The sequence below is a fragment of the Mya arenaria genome, chromosome 4 (assembly GCF_026914265.1).
Source record: "Mya arenaria isolate MELC-2E11 chromosome 4, ASM2691426v1".
NCBI lineage: Eukaryota > Metazoa > Mollusca > Bivalvia > Myida > Myidae > Mya > Mya arenaria.
In genome coordinates this window covers 40,149,697-40,173,354 of record NC_069125.1, presented here as the reverse complement: position 1 = coordinate 40,173,354, position 23,658 = coordinate 40,149,697, and the positions used below count along the sequence as shown (strand labels likewise).

Genomic DNA, 23,658 nt, shown 5'->3' with positions numbered 1-23,658 from the left:
GTGACCACATGTACTGTATATCTACCAAAATGAGAGCAGTATTAACATTGACGCTTGCTCAAGTTTTAATAGGCTAACAATTTTGGGTGATCAGGAAGGTCAGGGGATCGATAGACACCTTTTGGTGATGGCTGCAGAAACCAAGTCTGCGGTAACAAATTTAGGAGACGGAAGTGGTTGCAATACCAATGGGCAATAAAAGCAGAAACAAAGACAAGGGGCCCATGAATTTCGGCGCAGGAGCAGAAATAATGACAGCAAGCAAACCAAACCACTAGGCAATAGAGCTAAAGACCAACTTTGAGCAATGATAAAGTTAATTGGAGACATGAGTGGATACAAATTGTGTAACAGTTATTTTTTAGCACAAATATTAAGATTTTATTGAAAAATATACTTGCAAAGAGGATTCTTTAAGTAAATCATTTTTATGCGTTAAGATAGAACCAGATTTTTTTTTACAGTTTACATGGCCCTAAAAAATTCTCACTGATGTAAGGGGTAGCCCCCTCCTAAACCTACCCCCATCATTGGTTAAATTGGAAGGCCCTGTGTAAATTATCTATCAAATACAATATGTGGCTAACATGATATGCTCTTAACTTTAACTAGAATTTCTAAGACAAACAAGGGTAATAATTTGCATTATATTCAACCAAGAGTTATCTTACTTAATTTCTTTAGAAGTCCTTGTATAAAAGTATCAATCCAATACATCAAGTTGTTACTGAGATATGCTGTTGATAGTAACATGCACTCAATTTCTTTATCAAAGATATGATGCCAGCACCAGGTTAAGTAGAACACTCTCCTTATACTTAGAATAATAACGGCTTTGGCACCTATTTTAGATGCTCTTTTTGTGGTTCAAATGCCCAAGAATTCACTTCTACTATTCTTTTCATAGATACAAACTGAGCTGGCTTCCAAACTAATAGTATAACAATGGAAAAATGTTCGGTACAACGCTTCCTTCTGGTGACAAGTGATGACTTTGGCTACAGTGAAGAAAGAGATGATGGAATTATTGAGTGCTACAAGTCAGGGGCAATAACTGGGGCAGTTGCCATGGTGAATGGAATCTCTGTTGCCACAGGAGTTATCAAGGCCAAACAGGCTGGAATGCCTCTAGGTAGGTTATTTCCTTTATATCCTAAAATAATCTCAGACATGCTTTACATTTAATGAGAAATTTAATCTCTCAATTCAGCATATTGAGCATTAGATAAAATACTGGAAGAAGGACTACGGTATGAGTAAGGCGGCCCAAGTGATTACTTCACAAAAAGATCTAATCTGACTGTAAAACTCCATAGGAAACATATAAAAAATCCATAAAAATATCATGTTTAAATATAAATGCTTAATGCAATTACATTCGTACTTGAACCATAGTCAATGCCTGAATGTATTTTCCACTGTTTTAAGACCTTCACATGAACTTAACTGAGGGGTTACCAGTGGGACCCAGGGAGGGGCAATATCAAACGCTGGTCAACGAGAAAGGAATGTTTCTGGGTATACAGGGCTTCAGAGACGCTGTGAGTAGGGGAGATGTAGACATGGCAGAGGTAATTTTCAGCTCGTCTGTTTTTTGAAGAAAAAAAAATATTGTCAGATCATTGGTGTTCTTGTCATTAGCTTCATCGAACAAAAACGTAACTTTTGGACATAACTCAAAAATGTTCGAATTATTTTAATCAAACTTGGTACACATGTTGCCAGAGACATAACACACATATTAAGCAAGGCCTGTAACTCTAGCTTTAATTATTTCCAAAAAAAGATTTGGCGAAAAATATTAGAAATTTCTCTGTCATACCCAGAAACACTGTCTTACAGCTTACTTCAGCTTGTGGCTGCCACATCAAATAATGAAAGGTTATACTTGGCTAATATCAATTTACTTATGTTTATAAATTTGAAGAAAGTACATAGTGTTAGAGAAACATATTAATACTTTTCACCTTTTTTTTCGAAAATGACTAAAGTATATCTAGAATAATACTGAAAACTTAAATGGCTACATCACATGATACAGTAACTGTTAGGTATCTAAAATATTGGTAGCATTTGTTATCATTAACTGTTTGCCAGGTTCGAGAGGAGATGATTGTACAGGTACAGCGTTTTGCTGAGCTTACTGGACACACTCCGGTAAAGGTGGACGGTCACCAGCATTTCCATACACATCCAGGTAAGGTTAAACCCAGTTTAGCTTCTTAGCCTCTCCATTGCTCATTATTCTCCTATCAAATATGAGACTGATACTATTTGAAACTAGACATAATAGTTATTGTGCTCGAGTTGGGTCTGGTCAACAGTACAATAAAATTTTCATCAAAAACACCTTAACTGGAAGGATAAATATGTTTAAGTTCTAAGCATCAAAACAAAGGCATGTTTTACCAAACAGTTTCAACACACTGACACTGTATCTCTTTTGGTTAACTGTCACATGTTTAAGTTTTGACAAGGGACTTTTTCATGACTATAAAGAGCAAACAAACAGCACATTGAAAGTTTAATTGTAATGATAATCATGACTAGCTCAAACCATGCATGGCCAATGATGATCAATAATGTCTACCTATAGTTCAAGTAAGATGCAGCTATATATAGAATTCTCATTGCATGGATGTTTTGTATTACTGTTTGCATAATTATGTCATCCTTAAAAACATCAAAATTTAAATAAAAAATGTGACCTTGTCCTTTGACCAATCAATATGGACTGACAAGCTAGCCGTCTTTTCATGGTGCACACTTGTGCCATTTTTTTTTAAATCTCCATATGCATGGCCAAGTCACAGCCAGGACCAGCCAACATACATGTACAAGGAATTTTGACCAATGCCTCTTTAGCGTGACCTTGAACATTTACCTGACATTGGTTTTGCGTGCGTGCCCAAGTATCAGCCTGGACAAACTGAAATAACCTCTTAGCATGACCTACTGACATTTGTCTTGCATTCAACTTGCAATGGTGAACATTTGTGCCAAGTGAATTTAAAATCCCCAACTGTTTGGCCAAGTTACAGCAATCAGACAAGACATATGGATGGACAGGAGCACTAAAATACAATCGACCAACTGCCATTGTTGCAACTAAGTATAGCTCACCACAAGTGGACTCGACAAAGTAAAATGAAACTCCATGTGCATTTGTTTGTGTGGTTAATATACATGCAAATAAAGGCTTCCCAAAGTTGAATCAATTTTATTTTTAAAAATTATCAAAACTTATTCTGATTACTTCATGTTTACCAGGCATAGTGAATGTATACGCAGAGGTGCTGCGTCAACATGATATCAAGATGTCGAGGGTACCATTAGAAGAAGGTGCCCCACTTAACGCTTACAAGGAGTTCTTGGTCAATGTCATTGAAGAGTCAAAGAGGTGCAAAAACGATTTTCAAGCAAATGGAATCAGGTAAATAAAATGAAGGTTAATTTTTTTAGCTCACCTGTCACTTTGTGACATGGTGAGCTTTTGTGATCGCCTTTTGTCCGGCGTCAGTCGTGCGGCGTGCGGCGTCCGTCAACAATTTATTTTAAAGACATCTCCTCCTTAACCGCTGGGCCAATATTAATAAAACTTCATAGGGATGTTCCTTGGGTGGTCTTCTATCAAAGTTGTTCAAAGAATTCAATTCCATGCAGAACTCTGGTTGCCATGGCAACCAAAAGGAAAAACTTTAAAAATCTTCTTCTCCCAAACCACAAGGCTTAGGCCGTTGATATATGGTAGGTAGGATCACCAAATGCTCCTCTACCAAGATTGTTCAAATTATGGCCCTTGAGTCAAAATTGGCCCCGCCCCGGGGGGTCATGGGTTTTCTCAATATGTTTATAGTGAAAACGTAAATATCTTCTCCTCTGAACTTACTTGGCCTAGAGCTTAGATATTTGGCATGATTCATCGTCTAGTGGACCTCTACAAAGTTTGTTCAAATTATGGCCCTGGGGTCAAAATTGGGCCCGCCCCGGGGGGTCATGGGTTTTCTCTATATGTTTATAGTGAAAACTTAAAAAATCTTCTCCTCTGAACTTACTTGGCCTAGAGCTTAGATATCTGGCATGATTCATCGTCTAGTGGACCTCTACAAAGTTTGTTCAAATTATGGCCCTGGGGTCAAAATTGGCCTCGCCCCGGGGGGTCATGGGTTTTCTCTATATGTTTATAGTGAAAACTTAAAAAATCTTCTCCTCTGAACTTACTTGGCCTAGAGCTTAGATATCTGGCATGATTCATCGTCTAGTGGACCTCTACAAAGTTTGTTCAAATTATGGCCCTGGGGTCAAAATTGGCCTCGCCCCGGGGGGTCATGGGTTTTCTCTATATGTTTATAGTGAAAACTTAAAAAATCTTCTCCTCTGAACTTACTTGGCCTAGAGCTTAGATATCTGGCATGATTCATCGTCTAGTGGACCTCTACAAAGTTTGTTCAAATTATGGCCCTGGGGTCAAAATTGGCCTCGCCCCGGGGGGGTCATGGGTTTTCTCTATATGTTTATAGTTAAAACTTAAAAACTCTTCTCCTCTGAACTTACTTGGACTAGAGCTTAGATATTTGGCATGATTCATCGTCTAGTGGACCTATACAAAGATTGTTCAAATTATGGCCTTGGGGTCAAAATTGGCCCCGCCCCGGGGGGTAATGGGTATTCTCTATATGTTTATAGTTAAAACTTCAAAAATCTTCTCCTCTGAACTTACTTGGACTAGAGCTTAGATATTTGGCATGATTCATCGTCTAGTGGACCTCTACAAAGATTGTTCAAATTATGGCCCTGGGGTCAAAATTGGGCCCGCCCCGGGGGGTCATGGGTATTCTCAATATGTTTAGAGTTAAAACTTCAAAAATCTTCTCCTCTGAACTTACTTGGACTAGAGCTTAGATATTTGGCATGATTCATCGTCTAGTGGACCTTTACAAAGATTGTTCAAATTATGGCCTTGGGGTCAAAATTGGCCCCGCCCCCTTGGGGGGTCATGGGTTTTCTCTATATGTTTATAGTGAAAACTTCAAAAATCTTCTCCTTTGAACTTACTTGGACTAGAGCTTAGATATTTGGCATGATTCATCGTCTAGTGGATCTCTACAAAGATTGTTCAAATTATGGCCTTGGGGTCAAAATTGGCCCCGCCCCGGGGGGTCATGGGTATACTTGATATGTTTATAGTTAAAACTTAAAAAATCTTCTCCTCTGAACTTACTTGGACTAGAGCTTAGATATTTGGCATGGTTCATCGTCTAGTGGACCTCTACAAAGATTGTTCAAATTATGGCCCTGGGGTCAATATTGGCCCCGCCCCTAGGGGGTCATGGGTTTTCTCTATATGTTTATAGTAAAAAAAATCAAAAATCTGCTCTGAAATTAAGTTGCTTAGAGCTTAGATATTTGGCATGATTCATCGTCTAGTGGACCTCTACAAAGATTGTTCAAATTATGGCCTTGGGGTCAAAATTGGCCCCGCCCCGGGGGGTTAGGGTATTCTCTATATGTTTATAGTTAAAACTTAAAAACTCTTCTCCTCTGAACTTACTTGGACTAGAGCTTAGATATTTGGCATGATTCATCGTCTAGTGGACCTCTACAAAGATTGTTCAAATTATGGCCTTGGGGTCAAAATTGGCCCAGCCCCCTTGGGGGGTCATGGGTTTTCTCTATATGTTTATAGTAAAAACTTCAAAAATCATCTCCTCTGAACTTACGTTGCTTAGAGCTTAGATATTTGGCATGGTTCATCGTCTAGTGGACCTCTACAAAGTTTGTTCAAATTATGGCCCTGGGGTCAAAATTGGCCACACCCCGGGGCTGATGGGTTTTCTCTATATGTGTTATAGTGAAAACTTAAAAAATCTTCTCCAAACTCACAAAGACAAGTAACGCCTTAATTTAAACTGGATAACATATTTAGTACACATACCAATTTTCAATATGGGCCACATACAACAATTAATAACAAATATACATATATAGATACACACGTAAAATCAAGTAGTGACAAGAGCTTAGATATTTGGCATGATATATCATCTAGTTGACTTGTACCAATATTGTTCAATCTTTGGCCCTGGGGTCAAAAAATGGCCCCACCCAGGCGGTCATGGGTTTCCTTATATATGTATATGATGAAAACTTAAAAAATCTTCTTCTCCGAAACCAAAAGGCGAAGGCCTTAGATATTTGGTATGAAGCATCGTTTATCGGACCACTATTAAGATTGTTCAAACTTTAGCCCTGGGGTCAAAATTGGCCACGCCCCGTGTTCATAGGCTTAGGTTTTCAATATTTGTATATAATGGAAGAATGTGCAATATATGACAGGTGAGCGATTCAGGGCCATTTGGCCCTCTTGTATTGTGTTTTGAGCAAAGTGATTTTTAAATATTGAATAAGTGACTTTGTTCTCTCATTATCCCCTGCCTTGAAAAGGCGAGGGGATAGTAATGGTAGGCGCCATTCCGTGTGTGTGTAGAGATATATGGTAATCCATCAATGTATAAGTAAGTTATGGTGCAGACACGAGCATGTGAACTCTTGTGTGACCTTGACCTTTGAGGTATGGACCCGGGTCAAGGTCACTGCACATCGGCTCAATGAGGAAAACATTTGTACAAAGTAATATGGTAATCCATCAATGCATAAGTAAGTTATAGTGTGAACACAACATGTTACAGACAGACAGACAGATGGACAGACGAACGAAGTGCATTCTTATAAACCCTTCCCCACTCTATGGCGGGGAATTAATAATCCATCAATAAGAATAGGGTTCAATCCAAAAAAATCCACTTATTGATAAAAAGAGCAAAATTAATTTAAGATTTAACAAATATCAATACTGAAATCTTTATTCATAAAATAATGGTGAATATTCAATGAAATAGGAGAATTTCAAGATACTTGTAAAAATGGGCATAGACTGCATAGTCCACACTGATACATTGTAAGTTGTTACTTTTCTTCAAACAAATTTTGTCCAACACACAGGGGGCAGAAACAAATTATTTTTATTCTGTCCTTTATGTATATATCTATATTCCTTTAAGCTAGAATATATACAAATAATTTGTTTCTGCTCCCTGTGGTCTAACATTAAAAAATCCACATTATTACCAATATCACCAGATATCACATGCTATGTACATGGAATTTGATTATAAGTTTACAATAATAACACAAATAACTACAGATAACATTAGAAAATCCATGAAAATGTGCAAAAACATCAAAAAAGTATCCATAACAATTTGCACATAATTTTTATGCAGTTATCATATTTTTGAAACCTCAAACTATTCGAAAAAAACGAGGGCACATATGTCAAAAATATTAAAAATGTCAAGAATAGTCATATATAATCAAAGAAAAAGGTATAATTAATCTAAAAAATGCTATGTGCCATGCAATGAATAGTTAAAAATAACACATTTTATCCAAAAAACGTATCAAGGTGACATGCAAATTTTGTCCCAAAAAAGACGGTACCGACTTCTGAAGTATAATTATTCAACTAAGTTTGTCATTTTGGTAAATAAAGAAATAAGATTTCGATTATGTATATTCGTCGGAAATGGAGTAAATAACATCAATATACCAACATTTTATACAAAGGAAAACAAAAACGTTTTTTTACATCGGCTCTCCTGATTGTTTACTACTTACGCCATTTTGATTTGGTTCCCGTATTCCGAATACTTTTCGATTGTAAGACGGGCACCTGGTTTAGCTGATACCGGTCTCTTTTTGTAGAAAAGAGAATAAGGGTACCAGTCTATGGTCGGCCATGATGGACTATTTTCTTACGACCCGTATTATATCCGAGGCCATATCTTGATACTAGCCGAGGAGTTCCGATTGATAGAGGGCGTCACTTAAACAAGACTACCATGACATGAAGATACAGTCTACCAAGTTTCAAGCATTTTATTCGGGTGACAGTAAGAGCAACAGTGTTGATGTTTTGTTTATGGTTCTATGCTTTTCCACATATTTTCCTTCTATTTCAGGCTGTCAATTGTCGTGGTTCTGAAAGAGACAAGCATAGGGGGAGACATCTTTTTTTTTTATTACAAAAACAACCATCTAGTTTTTACTGAAACACAGTTTATGGCAAACATGAGGTTTTAACCTGGATATTTATGATCTCAAGCCATATGATCTTGATTGTAATCGGGCCCTTGCTATTACACTGTGTGTGTACCATGTGATTAATTGCATCATAAATGCTACTTCAGAAGGCAACATTTTGCTTCGAATGAAGACTTTAAACAAAGATAACATAACTATGTCTTCACCATTTAAAATGAAACATAGCGCAGTCTACGCCGCTTACGGAGCCCCGCATTCGGTCTTTTACCAGTGTTTGATTGAGAGTTTAGTTTCTTAAAACACTTTCACAAACCTTACCACAAAACGGCCGTCTAACAGAGCACTGTCAAAACATTATTTTTGAAACACGTTTGTGTTTGATGAAACTTATCACCTTATCAAATGAAGGCGGGGCTCTTTTAGTGACATAGACTGCCCTTTGTTTCATTTTAAATGGTGTAGTGAAAGAAAAGACATCTTTGTTTAAAGTCTTCATTTTAAGAAAAATGCTGCTTTCCGACATAGCATAATATGACACAATTTATCATATGGTATACACACACTGTATTAGCCTATAGATACCATATAGGGATCATCTTATCAATGAGAATACAACAGATTAAAGATTACCTTATTTATTGGAACAAGTCATAGTTTCAGTGACTATGATATAACAGATATCTTTTATATATATCACTTCTGTTTTGATAGTAATTTGACTTAAAACCATATTATCGTAATGGGAGTAGCTCATGTTTTTGGCTCCTAAAATAGTTTTCCTGGTTATGCATCTGAATACACTTATTTTATCTTTATCTTATTTCCATGATATCAAAATTACAGAAAAAATACAATTATCATTAAGTATAAAAAAGTATTTCAGTTTTTGTGGGATGTAAAAATGTAATGCACACCAGTTAAGTCAAGAAAAGAATAGAAACCAGATGCCTAAACCTATATGCCATCAGGGCTAATACAAGTGATGGATACTTTGACCTTTTAACAATACATTAATAACATCATGCGATAATGTCAATCAACCAATCATGCAACAAGGTATGCACATTTGATACTACCATTCAAAATGTCAAACATATTGTGTAAGGCAATGATAAAAGTAATGCACAACCTAATAAAGTAAGTTTCTGTGTGGTGATATGATGTTAATTTTAGCACTTAACTTTGATTATGTTGTATTCTTACATCTTTAATCTTGAGAATGCTGACAGATAGAAAAGATGAAAGTCATGGTAAAAACTTCATAAAAAAAAAGACATAACTTTCTAGTTTGTTGTTAACATTGTGTTTGTATTTAGTGTCTGTTTTTATCTCCTGTGTAAAGCCGAAACGTACCATTTCTGAACTAAAAGTTGTATAAAAAACAACACTGAATTGATTGTTACAGGCCAGACAATGTTAAGCTTATTTATATAATGAAGTTAGAGATGTTGTGCCGTGAACAAAGTTTTATATTGTGGCGTTAAGTATAAAAAAGTACTTTAGTTTTTGTAGGATGTAAAAATTTAATGCCCACCGGTTAAGCTAAGAAAAGAATAGAAACCAGATGCCTTAACCTATAGGCCATCATGCAACAACGAATCGCCCAAAGCCATTATTAACGCTAATGTAAATTGTGGAAAAAACAAAAAGGAATTTTACAAACACATGAGCGAGTTTGTATAAGTGTATCATATTTGTGGCTGTAAACAAATATGTTGTATGTATATACACATTTGATACCATTCAAGGTACCGTAAGTCAAACATATTGTATAAGGCAACTAAAAGTAGTTCACAACCTAATAAAGTAACTACCACATAACATTGATTATGTTGTATTCTATTATCTTGAATCATGAGATCGCTGACAGATAAAACCACAGGGGGCAGAAACAAATTATTTTCTTATATGTATATTTAGAAATACATGTAGACATAAAGGCTAAAATAAACAAAAATAATTTGTATCTGCCCTCTGTGGATAGAACAGATTGTAACAGTCATGGTAAAAACTACATAAAAAAGATAAAATAAATTACTTTCTACTGATTGTGGTTTGATGTTAACATAGTGTTTGTATTTAGTGTCTGCTTTTATCTCCTGTGTAAGTAAAGCTGGGACATTTCATTTATGAACTAAAAGTTGTATAAAAAAACAACACTGAATTGATTGTTACAGGCCAGACAAGGTTAAGCTTATTTATATAATTAAGTTTGTAACGTTTCAAGCTGGCTGTGAAGGAGTTTTAAATTGTGTGAGGAATAAGTTTGGAATATTGACAACATATATATATATGTTTATATTATATGAAGATGTATGGCTCCAATTTATCAAAACATCGTAAGACCCTTATAACAGCTTTAAGCTAAGCCAGCTATTTCACTTTAGTGGAACATATGTGGAATATTCACATTCTAAAGATATTTTGCCTTTGGATTACCATACCCCAAACCTGATCAAGATCAGGTCACATGAAAATATTTGTTTACAGTGACACTCTTATTCAAAATCAATACATACACATGTATAACAAACAGAAATTTTGAGTGATAAACCTTAAACTACTTTATACTAAATAATGCATTTATGGAAAATATATGTTACTGATAACAAGATTGTAACCGTGTATTTAATAGCTGAAAACGCAAAAAATATTAAATGATTGGTGAATGCTAAAAGATTGACAGTGATATACCTTAGGCTCATAAGGTAGGAATACCGTGTTTTATGCACCTTTCTTTCAAATTAACTCAGTATCTTTCATAGGAACCATTATTTACGACATTTGTTTATCCTTCTAAGTATATCAAACCTATTGTAATTTTTGTGCTAAATCTTATCTCGGATAAAGATTGCATCTTTAAGATTTTTCAATAAATTAGGGCTGGCAGTATGCCTCTGGCTGGGTGAAACTCTGACCCAAGGGTTAGAGACATAAACACATTGTTCATGCAAATTCATGCAAGGAAGCTTTATAGTTCAAAGTTGTGTTTTTTGCTAAGATATTCTAGTGGACAAGTTGTTACTTATTGTTCAAGTTTTTTGTCCTGAAAAAGTCAATACAGTTATGACAATAGACTTGAAGCCATCACAACACTAGTAGCCTACATTGAGCGCTTAAATGTTCATTTTTGCTTTTTATGTTGATTATGGCTTGATTAATATTTCTGTTGACTGTGAAGCTTTGTTTATATATAATATAAGATTCAATCAAACATACTTGTGTGGTCATTGAAATATTACTGCTATTTGAATGCAAAACTTGAACAGAAATTTCTAATTTCTAAAACAAGGGCCATAAGCATAAAATCATGCAAGAGTTGCCCAACTTGGTTAATTTAGTAGGTGTGCTGACTGAAGCTTTGTTTTTCAATCAAGCACATTGAATGGTAGGTGGAATAGGGAATTAATTGTTAACTTGACCAGAATTTTTAACACAAACAAAGGCCATCATTTTCAATATATGCATGGTATACTTAAAAAGTAATGTAATAGCAAAATGATGACGGAAATAGTAATGTTCAACAACAAAGGAAGCAGCAATAACAGAGACCAACTTTTTAGTTATGGTGACCACATGTACTGTATATCTACCAAAATGAGAGCAGTATTAACATTGACGCTTGCTCAAGTTTTAATAGGCTAACAATTTTGGGTGATCAGGAAGGTCAGGGGATCGATAGACACCTTTTGGTGATGGCTGCAGAAACCAAGTCTGCGGTAACAAATTTAGGAGACGGAAGTGGTTGCAATACCAATGGGCAATAAAAGCAGAAACAAAGACAAGGGGCCCATGAATTTCGGCGCAGGAGCAGAAATAATGACAGCAAGCAAACCAAACCACTAGGCAATAGAGCTAAAGACCAACTTTGAGCAATGATAAAGTTAATTGGAGACATGAGTGGATACAAATTGTGTAACAGTTATTTTTTAGCACAAATATTAAGATTTTATTGAAAAATATACTTGCAAAGAGGATTCTTTAAGTAAATCATTTTTATGCGTTAAGATAGAACCAGATTTTTTTTTACAGTTTACATGGCCCTAAAAAATTCTCACTGATGTAAGGGGTAGCCCCCTCCTAAACCTACCCCCATCATTGGTTAAATTGGAAGGCCCTGTGTAAATTATCTATCAAATACAATATGTGGCTAACATGATATGCTCTTAACTTTAACTAGAATTTCTAAGACAAACAAGGGTAATAATTTGCATTATATTCAACCAAGAGTTATCTTACTTAATTTCTTTAGAAGTCCTTGTATAAAAGTATCAATCCAATACATCAAGTTGTTACTGAGATATGCTGTTGATAGTAACATGCACTCAATTTCTTTATCAAAGATATGATGCCAGCACCAGGTTAAGTAGAACACTCTCCTTATACTTAGAATAATAACGGCTTTGGCACCTATTTTAGATGCTCTTTTTGTGGTTCAAATGCCCAAGAATTCACTTCTACTATTCTTTTCATAGATACAAACTGAGCTGGCTTCCAAACTAATAGTATAACAATGGAAAAATGTTCGGTACAACGCTTCCTTCTGGTGACAAGTGATGACTTTGGCTACAGTGAAGAAAGAGATGATGGAATTATTGAGTGCTACAAGTCAGGGGCAATAACTGGGGCAGTTGCCATGGTGAATGGAATCTCTGTTGCCACAGGAGTTATCAAGGCCAAACAGGCTGGAATGCCTCTAGGTAGGTTATTTCCTTTATATCCTAAAATAATCTCAGACATGCTTTACATTTAATGAGAAATTTAATCTCTCAATTCAGCATATTGAGCATTAGATAAAATACTGGAAGAAGGACTACGGTATGAGTAAGGCGGCCCAAGTGATTACTTCACAAAAAGATCTAATCTGACTGTAAAACTCCATAGGAAACATATAAAAAATCCATAAAAATATCATGTTTAAATATAAATGCTTAATGCAATTACATTCGTACTTGAACCATAGTCAATGCCTGAATGTATTTTCCACTGTTTTAAGACCTTCACATGAACTTAACTGAGGGGTTACCAGTGGGACCCAGGGAGGGGCAATATCAAACGCTGGTCAACGAGAAAGGAATGTTTCTGGGTATACAGGGCTTCAGAGACGCTGTGAGTAGGGGAGATGTAGACATGGCAGAGGTAATTTTCAGCTCGTCTGTTTTTTGAAGAAAAAAAAATATTGTCAGATCATTGGTGTTCTTGTCATTAGCTTCATCGAACAAAAACGTAACTTTTGGACATAACTCAAAAATGTTCGAATTATTTTAATCAAACTTGGTACACATGTTGCCAGAGACATAACACACATATTAAGCAAGGCCTGTAACTCTAGCTTTAATTATTTCCAAAAAAAGATTTGGCGAAAAATATTAGAAATTTCTCTGTCATACCCAGAAACACTGTCTTACAGCTTACTTCAGCTTGTGGCTGCCACATCAAATAATGAAAGGTTATACTTGGCTAATATCAATTTACTTATGTTTATAAATTTGAAGAAAGTACATAGTGTTAGAGAAACATATTAATACTTTTCACCTTTTTTTTCGAAAATGACTAAAGTATATCTAGAATAATACTGAAAACTTAAATGGCTACATCACATGATACAGTAACTGTTAGGTATCTAAAATATTGGTAGCATTTGTTATCATTAACTGTTTGCCAGGTTCGAGAGGAGATGATTGTACAGGTACAGCGTTTTGCTGAGCTTACTGGACACACTCCGGTAAAGGTGGACGGTCACCAGCATTTCCATACACATCCAGGTAAGGTTAAACCCAGTTTAGCTTCTTAGCCTCTCCATTGCTCATTATTCTCCTATCAAATATGAGACTGATACTATTTGAAACTAGACATAATAGTTATTGTGCTCGAGTTGGGTCTGGTCAACAGTACAATAAAATTTTCATCAAAAACACCTTAACTGGAAGGATAAATATGTTTAAGTTCTAAGCATCAAAACAAAGGCATGTTTTACCAAACAGTTTCAACACACTGACACTGTATCTCTTTTGGTTAACTGTCACATGTTTAAGTTTTGACAAGGGACTTTTTCATGACTATAAAGAGCAAACAAACAGCACATTGAAAGTTTAATTGTAATGATAATCATGACTAGCTCAAACCATGCATGGCCAATGATGATCAATAATGTCTACCTATAGTTCAAGTAAGATGCAGCTATATATAGAATTCTCATTGCATGGATGTTTTGTATTACTGTTTGCATAATTATGTCATCCTTAAAAACATCAAAATTTAAATAAAAAATGTGACCTTGTCCTTTGACCAATCAATATGGACTGACAAGCTAGCCGTCTTTTCATGGTGCACACTTGTGCCATTTTTTTTTAAATCTCCATATGCATGGCCAAGTCACAGCCAGGACCAGCCAACATACATGTACAAGGAATTTTGACCAATGCCTCTTTAGCGTGACCTTGAACATTTACCTGACATTGGTTTTGCGTGCGTGCCCAAGTATCAGCCTGGACAAACTGAAATAACCTCTTAGCATGACCTACTGACATTTGTCTTGCATTCAACTTGCAATGGTGAACATTTGTGCCAAGTGAATTTAAAATCCCCAACTGTTTGGCCAAGTTACAGCAATCAGACAAGACATATGGATGGACAGGAGCACTAAAATACAATCGACCAACTGCCATTGTTGCAACTAAGTATAGCTCACCACAAGTGGACTCGACAAAGTAAAATGAAACTCCATGTGCATTTGTTTGTGTGGTTAATATACATGCAAATAAAGGCTTCCCAAAGTTGAATCAATTTTATTTTTAAAAATTATCAAAACTTATTCTGATTACTTCATGTTTACCAGGCATAGTGAATGTATACGCAGAGGTGCTGCGTCAACATGATATCAAGATGTCGAGGGTACCATTAGAAGAAGGTGCCCCACTTAACGCTTACAAGGAGTTCTTGGTCAATGTCATTGAAGAGTCAAAGAGGTGCAAAAACGATTTTCAAGCAAATGGAATCAGGTAAATAAAATGAAGGTTAATTTTTTTAGCTCACCTGTCACTTTGTGACATGGTGAGCTTTTGTGATCGCCTTTTGTCCGGCGTCAGTCGTGCGGCGTGCGGCGTCCGTCAACAATTTATTTTAAAGACATCTCCTCCTTAACCGCTGGGCCAATATTAATAAAACTTCATAGGGATGTTCCTTGGGTGGTCTTCTATCAAAGTTGTTCAAAGAATTCAATTCCATGCAGAACTCTGGTTGCCATGGCAACCAAAAGGAAAAACTTTAAAAATCTTCTTCTCCCAAACCACAAGGCTTAGGCCGTTGATATATGGTAGGTAGGATCACCAAATGCTCCTCTACCAAGATTGTTCAAATTATGGCCCTTGAGTCAAAATTGGCCCCGCCCCGGGGGGTCATGGGTTTTCTCAATATGTTTATAGTGAAAACGTAAATATCTTCTCCTCTGAACTTACTTGGCCTAGAGCTTAGATATTTGGCATGATTCATCGTCTAGTGGACCTCTACAAAGTTTGTTCAAATTATGGCCCTGGGGTCAAAATTGGGCCCGCCCCGGGGGGTCATGGGTTTTCTCTATATGTTTATAGTGAAAACTTAAAAAATCTTCTCCTCTGAACTTACTTGGCCTAGAGCTTAGATATCTGGCATGATTCATCGTCTAGTGGACCTCTACAAAGTTTGTTCAAATTATGGCCCTGGGGTCAAAATTGGCCTCGCCCCGGGGGGTCATGGGTTTTCTCTATATGTTTATAGTGAAAACTTAAAAAATCTTCTCCTCTGAACTTACTTGGCCTAGAGCTTAGATATCTGGCATGATTCATCGTCTAGTGGACCTCTACAAAGTTTGTTCAAATTATGGCCCTGGGGTCAAAATTGGCCTCGCCCCGGGGGGTCATGGGTTTTCTCTATATGTTTATAGTGAAAACTTAAAAAATCTTCTCCTCTGAACTTACTTGGCCTAGAGCTTAGATATCTGGCATGATTCATCGTCTAGTGGACCTCTACAAAGTTTGTTCAAATTATGGCCCTGGGGTCAAAATTGGCCTCGCCCCGGGGGGGTCATGGGTTTTCTCTATATGTTTATAGTTAAAACTTAAAAACTCTTCTCCTCTGAACTTACTTGGACTAGAGCTTAGATATTTGGCATGATTCATCGTCTAGTGGACCTCTACAAAGATTGTTCAAATTATGGCCTTGGGGTCAAAATTGGCCCCGCCCCGGGGGGTAATGGGTATTCTCTATATGTTTATAGTTAAAACTTCAAAAATCTTCTCCTCTGAACTTACTTGGACTAGAGCTTAGATATTTGGCATGATTCATCGTCTAGTGGACCTCTACAAAGATTGTTCAAATTATGGCCCTGGGGTCAAAATTGGGCCCGCCCCGGGGGGTCATGGGTATTCTCAATATGTTTAGAGTTAAAACTTCAAAAATCTTCTCCTCTGAACTTACTTGGACTAGAGCTTAGATATTTGGCATGATTCATCGTCTAGTGGACCTTTACAAAGATTGTTCAAATTATGGCCTTGGGGTCAAAATTGGCCCCGCCCCCTTGGGGGGTCATGGGTTTTCTCTATATGTTTATAGTGAAAACTTCAAAAATCTTCTCCTTTGAACTTACTTGGACTAGAGCTTAGATATTTGGCATGATTCATCGTCTAGTGGATCTCTACAAAGATTGTTCAAATTATGGCCTTGGGGTCAAAATTGGCCCCGCCCCGGGGGGTCATGGGTATACTTGATATGTTTATAGTTAAAACTTAAAAAATCTTCTCCTCTGAACTTACTTGGACTAGAGCTTAGATATTTGGCATGGTTCATCGTCTAGTGGACCTCTACAAAGATTGTTCAAATTATGGCCCTGGGGTCAATATTGGCCCCGCCCCTAGGGGGTCATGGGTTTTCTCTATATGTTTATAGTAAAAAAAATCAAAAATCTGCTCTGAAATTAAGTTGCTTAGAGCTTAGATATTTGGCATGATTCATCGTCTAGTGGACCTCTACAAAGATTGTTCAAATTATGGCCTTGGGGTCAAAATTGGCCCCGCCCCGGGGGGTTAGGGTATTCTCTATATGTTTATAGTTAAAACTTAAAAACTCTTCTCCTCTGAACTTACTTGGACTAGAGCTTAGATATTTGGCATGATTCATCGTCTAGTGGACCTCTACAAAGATTGTTCAAATTATGGCCTTGGGGTCAAAATTGGCCCAGCCCCCTTGGGGGGTCATGGGTTTTCTCTATATGTTTATAGTAAAAACTTCAAAAATCATCTCCTCTGAACTTACGTTGCTTAGAGCTTAGATATTTGGCATGGTTCATCGTCTAGTGGACCTCTACAAAGTTTGTTCAAATTATGGCCCTGGGGTCAAAATTGGCCACACCCCGGGGCTGATGGGTTTTCTCTATATGTGTTATAGTGAAAACTTAAAAAATCTTCTCCAAACTCACAAAGACAAGTAACGCCTTAATTTAAACTGGATAACATATTTAGTACACATACCAATTTTCAATATGGGCCACATACAACAATTAATAACAAATATACATATATAGATACACACGTAAAATCAAGTAGTGACAAGAGCTTAGATATTTGGCATGATATATCATCTAGTTGACTTGTACCAATATTGTTCAATCTTTGGCCCTGGGGTCAAAAAATGGCCCCACCCAGGCGGTCATGGGTTTCCTTATATATGTATATGATGAAAACTTAAAAAATCTTCTTCTCCGAAACCAAAAGGCGAAGGCCTTAGATATTTGGTATGAAGCATCGTTTATCGGACCACTATTAAGATTGTTCAAACTTTAGCCCTGGGGTCAAAATTGGCCACGCCCCGTGTTCATAGGCTTAGGTTTTCAATATTTGTATATAATGGAAGAATGTGCAATATATGACAGGTGAGCGATTCAGGGCCATTTGGCCCTCTTGTATTGTGTTTTGAGCAAAGTGATTTTTAAATATTGAATAAGTGACTTTGTTCTCTCATTATCCCCTGCCTTGAAAAGGCGAGGGGATAGTAATGGTAGGCGCCATTCCGTGTGTGTGTGTGTGTGTGTGCGTCCATCCGGCCCACATTCATTTCTTTGCATCTCCTCTTGCATTTCTCATGCGATTTCTACCAAACTTTCACAGATTGATGATCATGAAGTGACGCAGCGCATATTGTCGGGCTTTCCTGATTTGGCCATTTTTGAAAGAGTTATTGCCCTTTGCTTATTTTACATTTAAAATTGGTTTCTTCGCAACTCCTCTTACGTTTTTCATGCAATTTCTACCAAACTTTTACAGATTGATTATCATAAAGTGAAGCAGGGCATATTGTTGGGCTTTCCCGATTCGACTATTTTTGAAAGAGTTATTGCCCTTTGCTTATTTTACATTTAAAATTGGTTTCTTTGTAACTGCTCTTACATTTTTCATGTGATTTCTACCAAACTTTTACAGATTGATGATCTTAAAGTGAAGCAGCGCATATTGTCGGGCTTTCCTGATTTGACCATTTTTGAAAGAGTTATTGCCCTTTGCTTATTTTACATTTAAAATTGGTTTCTTCACAACTCCTCTTACGTTTTTCATGTGATTTTTTACCAAACTTTCACAGATTGATTATCATAAAGTGAAGCAACCCATTTCGTCGGGCTTTCCCGATTCGACTATTTTTGAAAGAGTTATTGCCCTTTGCTTATTTTACATTTAAAATTGGTTTCTTCGCAACTGCTCTTACGTTTTTCATGTGATTTCTACCAAACTTTCACAGATTGATTATCATACAGTGAAGCAACCCATTTTGTCGGGCTTTCCCGATTCGACTATTTTTGAAAGAGTCATTGCCCTTTGCTTATTTTACATTTAAAATTGGTTTCTTCGCAACTCCTCTTACGTTTTTCATGTGATTTCTACCAAGCTTTCACAGATTGATGATCATAAAGTGAAGCAGCGCATATTGTCGGGCTTTCCTGATTTGACCATTTTTAGCTCACCTGTCACGTAGTGACAAGGTGAGCTTTTGTGATCACTCTTCGTCCGTCGTCCGTCCGTCCGTCCGTCCGTCCGTCCGTCCGTCCGTCCGTTCACAATTGCTTGTGAACACAATAGAGGTCACAATTTTGATCTAATCTTTATGAAACTTGGTCAGACTGATCATCTCTATAAAATCTAGGTCAAGGTCGATATTGGGTCATCTGGGGTCAAAAACTAGGTCACTAGGTCAATTAGTAGAAAAACCTTGTGAACACAATAGAGGTCACAATTTTAGCCTAATCTCAATGCAACTTGGTCAGAATGGTCATCTCTATAAAATCTAGGTCAAGTTCGATATTGGGTCATCCGCGGTCAATAATTAGGTCACTAGGTCAATTAGTAGAAAAACCTTGTGAACTCAATAGAGGTCACAATTTTAGCCTAATCTCAATGCAACTTGGTCAGAATGATCATCTCTATAAAATGTAGGTCAAGTTCGATATTGGGTCATCCGCGGTCAACAACTAGGTCACTAGGTCAATTAGTACAAAAACCTTGTGAACACAGTAGAGGTCACAATTTTAGCCTAATCTCAATGCAACTTGGTCAGAATGATCATCTCTATAAAATGTAGGTCAAGTTCGATATTGGGTCATCCGCGGTCAACAACTAGGTCACTAGGTCAATTAGTACAAAAACCTTGTGAACACAATAGAGGTCACAATTTTAGCCTAATCTCAATGCAACTTGGTCAGAATAATCATCTCTATAAAATCTAGGTCAAGTTCGATATTGGGTCATCCGCAGTCAATAACTAGGTCACTAGGTCAATTATTAGAAAAACCTTGTGAACACAACAGAGGTCACAATTTTGACCTAATCTTTATGAAACTTGGTCAGACTGATCATCTCTATGAAATCTAGGTCAAGTTCGATATTGGGTCATCTGGGGTCAAAAACTAGGTCAGTAGGTCAATTAGTAGAAATACCTTGTGAACACATTAGAGGTCACAATTTTAGCCTAATCTCAATGCAACTTGGTCAGAATGATCATCTCTATAAAATCTAGGTCAAGTTCGATATTGGGTCATCCGCGGTCAATAACTAGGTCACTAGGTCAATTAGTAGAAAAACCTTGTGAACACAATAGAGGTCACAATTTTAGCCTAATCTCAATGCAAATTGGTCAGAATGATCATCGCTGTAAAATGTAGGTCAAGTTTGATATTGGGTCATTCACGGTCAATAACTAGGTCACTAGGTCAATTAGTACAAAAACCTTGTGAACACAATAGAGGTCACAATTTTAGCCTAATCTCAATGCAACTTGGTCAGAATGATCATCTCTATAAAATCTAGGTCAAGTTCGATATTGGGTCATCCGCGGTCAATAACTAGGTCACTAGGTCAATTAGTACAAAAACCTTGTGAACACAATAGAGGTCACAATTTTAGGCTAATCTTAATGCAACTTGGTCAGAATGATCATCTCTATAAAATCTAGGTCAAGTTCGATATTGGGTCATCCGCGGTCAATAACTAGGTCACTAGGTCAATTAGTAGAAAAACCTTGTGAACACAATAGAGGTCACAATTTTAGCCTAATCTCAATGCAAATTGGTCAGAATGATCATCGCTGTAAAATGTAGGTCAAGTTTGATATTGGGTCATTCACGGTCAATAACTAGGTCACTAGGTCAATTAGTACAAAAACCTTGTGAACACAACAGAGGTCACAATTTTAGCCTAATCTCAATGCAACTTGGTCAGAATAATCATCTCTATAAAATCTAGGTCAAGTTCGATATTGGGTCATCCGCAGTCAATAACTAGGTCACTAGGTCAATTATTAGAAAAACCTTGTGAACACAACAGAGGTCACAATTTTGACCTAATCTTTATGAAACTTGGTCAGACTGATCATCTCTATGAAATCTAGGTCAAGTTCGATATTGGGTCATCTGGGGTCAAAAACTAGGTCAGTAGTTCAATTAGTAGAAATACCTTGTGAACACATTAGAGGTCACAATTTTAGCCTAATCTCAATGCAACTTGGTCAGAATGATCATCTCTATAAAATCTAGGTCAAGTTCGATATTGGGTCATCCGCGGTCAATAACTAGGTCACTAGGTCAATTAGTAGAAAAACCTTGTGAACACAATAGAGGTCACAATTTTAGCCTAATCTCAATGCAAATTGGTCAGAATGATCATCGCTGTAAAATGTAGGTCAAGTTTGATATTGGGTCATTCACGGTCAATAACTAGGTCACTAGGTCAATTAGTACAAAAACCTTGTGAACACAATAGAGGTCACAATTTTAGCCTAATCTTAATGCAACTTGGTCAGAATGATCATCTCTATAAAATCTAGGTCAAGTTCGATATTGGGTCATCCGCGGTCAATAACTAGGTCACTAGGTCAATTAGTACAAAAACCTTGTGAACACAATAGAGGTCACAATTTTAGGCTAATCTTAATGCAACTTGGTCAGAATGATCATCTCTATAAAATCTAGGTCAAGTTCGATATTGGGTTATCCGCGGTCAATATCTAGGTCACTAGGTCAATTAGTACAAAAACCTTGTGAACACAATAGAGGTCACAATTTTAGCCTAATCTCAATGCAAATTGGTCAGAATGATCATCGCTGTAAAATGTAGGTCAAGTTTGATATTGGGTCATTCACGGTCAATAACTAGGTCACTAGGTCAATTAGTACAAAAACCTTGTGAACACAATAGAGGTCACAATTTTAGCCTAATCTCAATGCAACTTGGTCAGAATGATCATCTCTATAAAATCTAGGTCAAGTTCGATATTGGGTCATCCGCGGTCAATAACTAGGTCACTAGGTCAATTAGTACAAAAACCTTGTGAACACAATAGAGGTCACAATTTTAGGCTAATCTTAATGCAACTTGGTCAGAATGATCATCTCTATAAAATCTAGGTCAAGTTCGATATTGGGTCATCCGCGGTCAATAACTAGGTCACTAGGTCAATTAGTAGAAAAACCTTGTGAACACAATAGAGGTCACAATTTTAGCCTAATCTCAATGCAAATCGGTCAGAATGATCATCGCTGTAAAATGTAGGTCAAGTTTGATATTGGGTCATTCACGGTCAATAACTAGGTCACTAGGTCAATTAGTACAAAAACCTTGTGAACACAATAGAGGTCACAATTTTAGCCTAATCTCAATGCAACTTGGTCAGAATGATCATCTCTATAAAATCTAGGTCAAGTTCGATATTGGGTCATCCGCGGTCAATAACTAGGTCACTAGGTCAATTAGTACAAAAACCTTGTGAACACAATAGAGGTCACAATTTTAGGCTAATCTTAATGCAACTTGGTCAGAATGATCATCTCTATAAAATCTGGGTCAAGTTCGATATTGGGTCATACGCAGTCAGTAACTAGGTCACTAGGTCAATTATTAGAAAAACCTTGTGAACAAAATAGAGGTCACAATTTTAGCCTTATCTTAATGAAACTTGGTCAGAATGATCATCTTAACATAAGCTAGGTCAAGTTCCATATTGGGTCAACCCAGGTCAAAAATTAGGTCACTAGGTCAATTATTTTTATTTACCGGTGATATTTGAACATAAATGTCTATGTTTGAGAACTTTCAGCTGTTTCATATATCTGATAAATATGATTATCATTTTGCAAGTGCAACTACCGACTCTTAAATAATGTCTATTTGGATTTTCTTGTATCATTCTATTTATGGCAGATATTAATTGTTCTTATTAAGACTTACAATCACATTATATAAATATTTTTGGATTTATTATTGATTTACATAACCATACGTAATTCTACTAAATTTTATTTCCAATTTATAATAATATCTTTTTAGATTTTTTTTTATGAAATTGCCTTTTTAGCTCACCTGTCACTTTGTGACATGGTGAGCTTTTGTCCGTCGTGCGGCGTGCGTCGTCCGTCAACAATTTACTTAAAAGACATCTCCTCCTTAACCGCTAGGCCAATATTAATAAAACTTCATAGGTTCCTTGGGTTGTCTTCTATCAAAGTTGTTCAAAGAATTCAATTCCATACAGAACTCTGGTTGCCATGGCAACCAAAAGGAAAAACTTTAAAAATCTTCTTCTCCCAAACCACAAGGCTTAGGCCGTTGATATATGGTAGGTAGGATCACCAAATGGTCCTCTACCAAGATTGTTCAAATTATGGCCCTGGGCTCAAAATTGGCCACGTCCCGGGGGTCATGGGTTTTCTCTATATGTTTATAGTGAAAACTTAAAAAATCTTCTCCTCTGAACTTACTTGGCCTAGAGCTTAGATATTTGGCATGATTCATCGTCTGGTGGACCTCTACAAAGTTTGTTCAAATTATGGCCCTGGGGTCAAAATTGGCCCCGCCCCGGGGGGTCATGGGTTTTCTCTATATGTTTATAGTGAAAACTTAAAAAATCTTCTCCTCTGAACTTACTTGGCCTAGAGCTTAGATATTTGGCATGGTTCATCGTCTAGTGGACCTCTACAAAGTTTGTTCAAATTATGGCCCTGGGGTCAAAATTGGCCCCGACCCGGGGGGTCATGGGTTTTCT

General features: G+C 36.8%; 2 protein-coding genes across 6 annotated transcripts in view; both read left to right on the top strand.

Moving 5' to 3' along the window:
- The first annotated feature begins 945 nt into the window (after positions 1-945).
- LOC128230802 (carbohydrate deacetylase-like) lies at positions 946-3,437 on the top strand. Its single transcript, XM_052943244.1, has 4 exons — positions 946-1,132; positions 1,429-1,571; positions 2,098-2,197; positions 3,271-3,437. Exons 1-4 carry the CDS (start codon positions 946-948, stop codon positions 3,435-3,437), a joined length of 597 nt encoding a protein of 198 aa, XP_052799204.1.
- The window catches only part of LOC128229686 (carbohydrate deacetylase-like), a 26,520-nt gene continuing 6,168 nt past the window's right edge, over positions 3,307-23,658 (top strand). Inside the window, exons 1-5 of one of the 5 annotated variants that reach the window (XM_052941476.1) lie at positions 3,307-3,433; positions 12,579-12,803; positions 13,100-13,242; positions 13,769-13,868; positions 14,942-15,104. In XM_052941476.1, the coding sequence (XP_052797436.1) occupies positions 12,617-12,803; positions 13,100-13,242; positions 13,769-13,868; positions 14,942-15,104 (593 nt within the window). In that variant the 5' untranslated portion in view covers positions 3,307-3,433; positions 12,579-12,616. Of the gene's footprint in view, positions 3,434-7,790; positions 7,953-8,629; positions 10,443-10,490; positions 10,812-12,578; positions 12,804-13,099; positions 13,243-13,768; positions 13,869-14,941; positions 15,105-23,658 lie in introns of those variants that run through there. The other 4 variants (XM_052941473.1, XM_052941472.1, XM_052941474.1 and 1 more) reach the window with 4 other exon arrangements.

What these genes read in the sequence shown, in the direction of transcription:
- LOC128230802 (XM_052943244.1), top strand. Translation starts at nt 946, where the DNA reads ATGGAAAAATGTTCGGTACAACGCTTCCTTCTGGTGACAAGTGATGAC. An exon ending in ACAGGCTGGAATGCCTCTAG is followed by an intron (nt 1,133 to 1,428) that starts GTAGGTTATTTC and finishes CACTGTTTTAAG; the next exon opens with ACCTTCACATGAACTTAACT. An exon ending in GCATTTCCATACACATCCAG is followed by an intron (nt 2,198 to 3,270) that starts GTAAGGTTAAAC and finishes CATGTTTACCAG; the next exon opens with GCATAGTGAATGTATACGCA.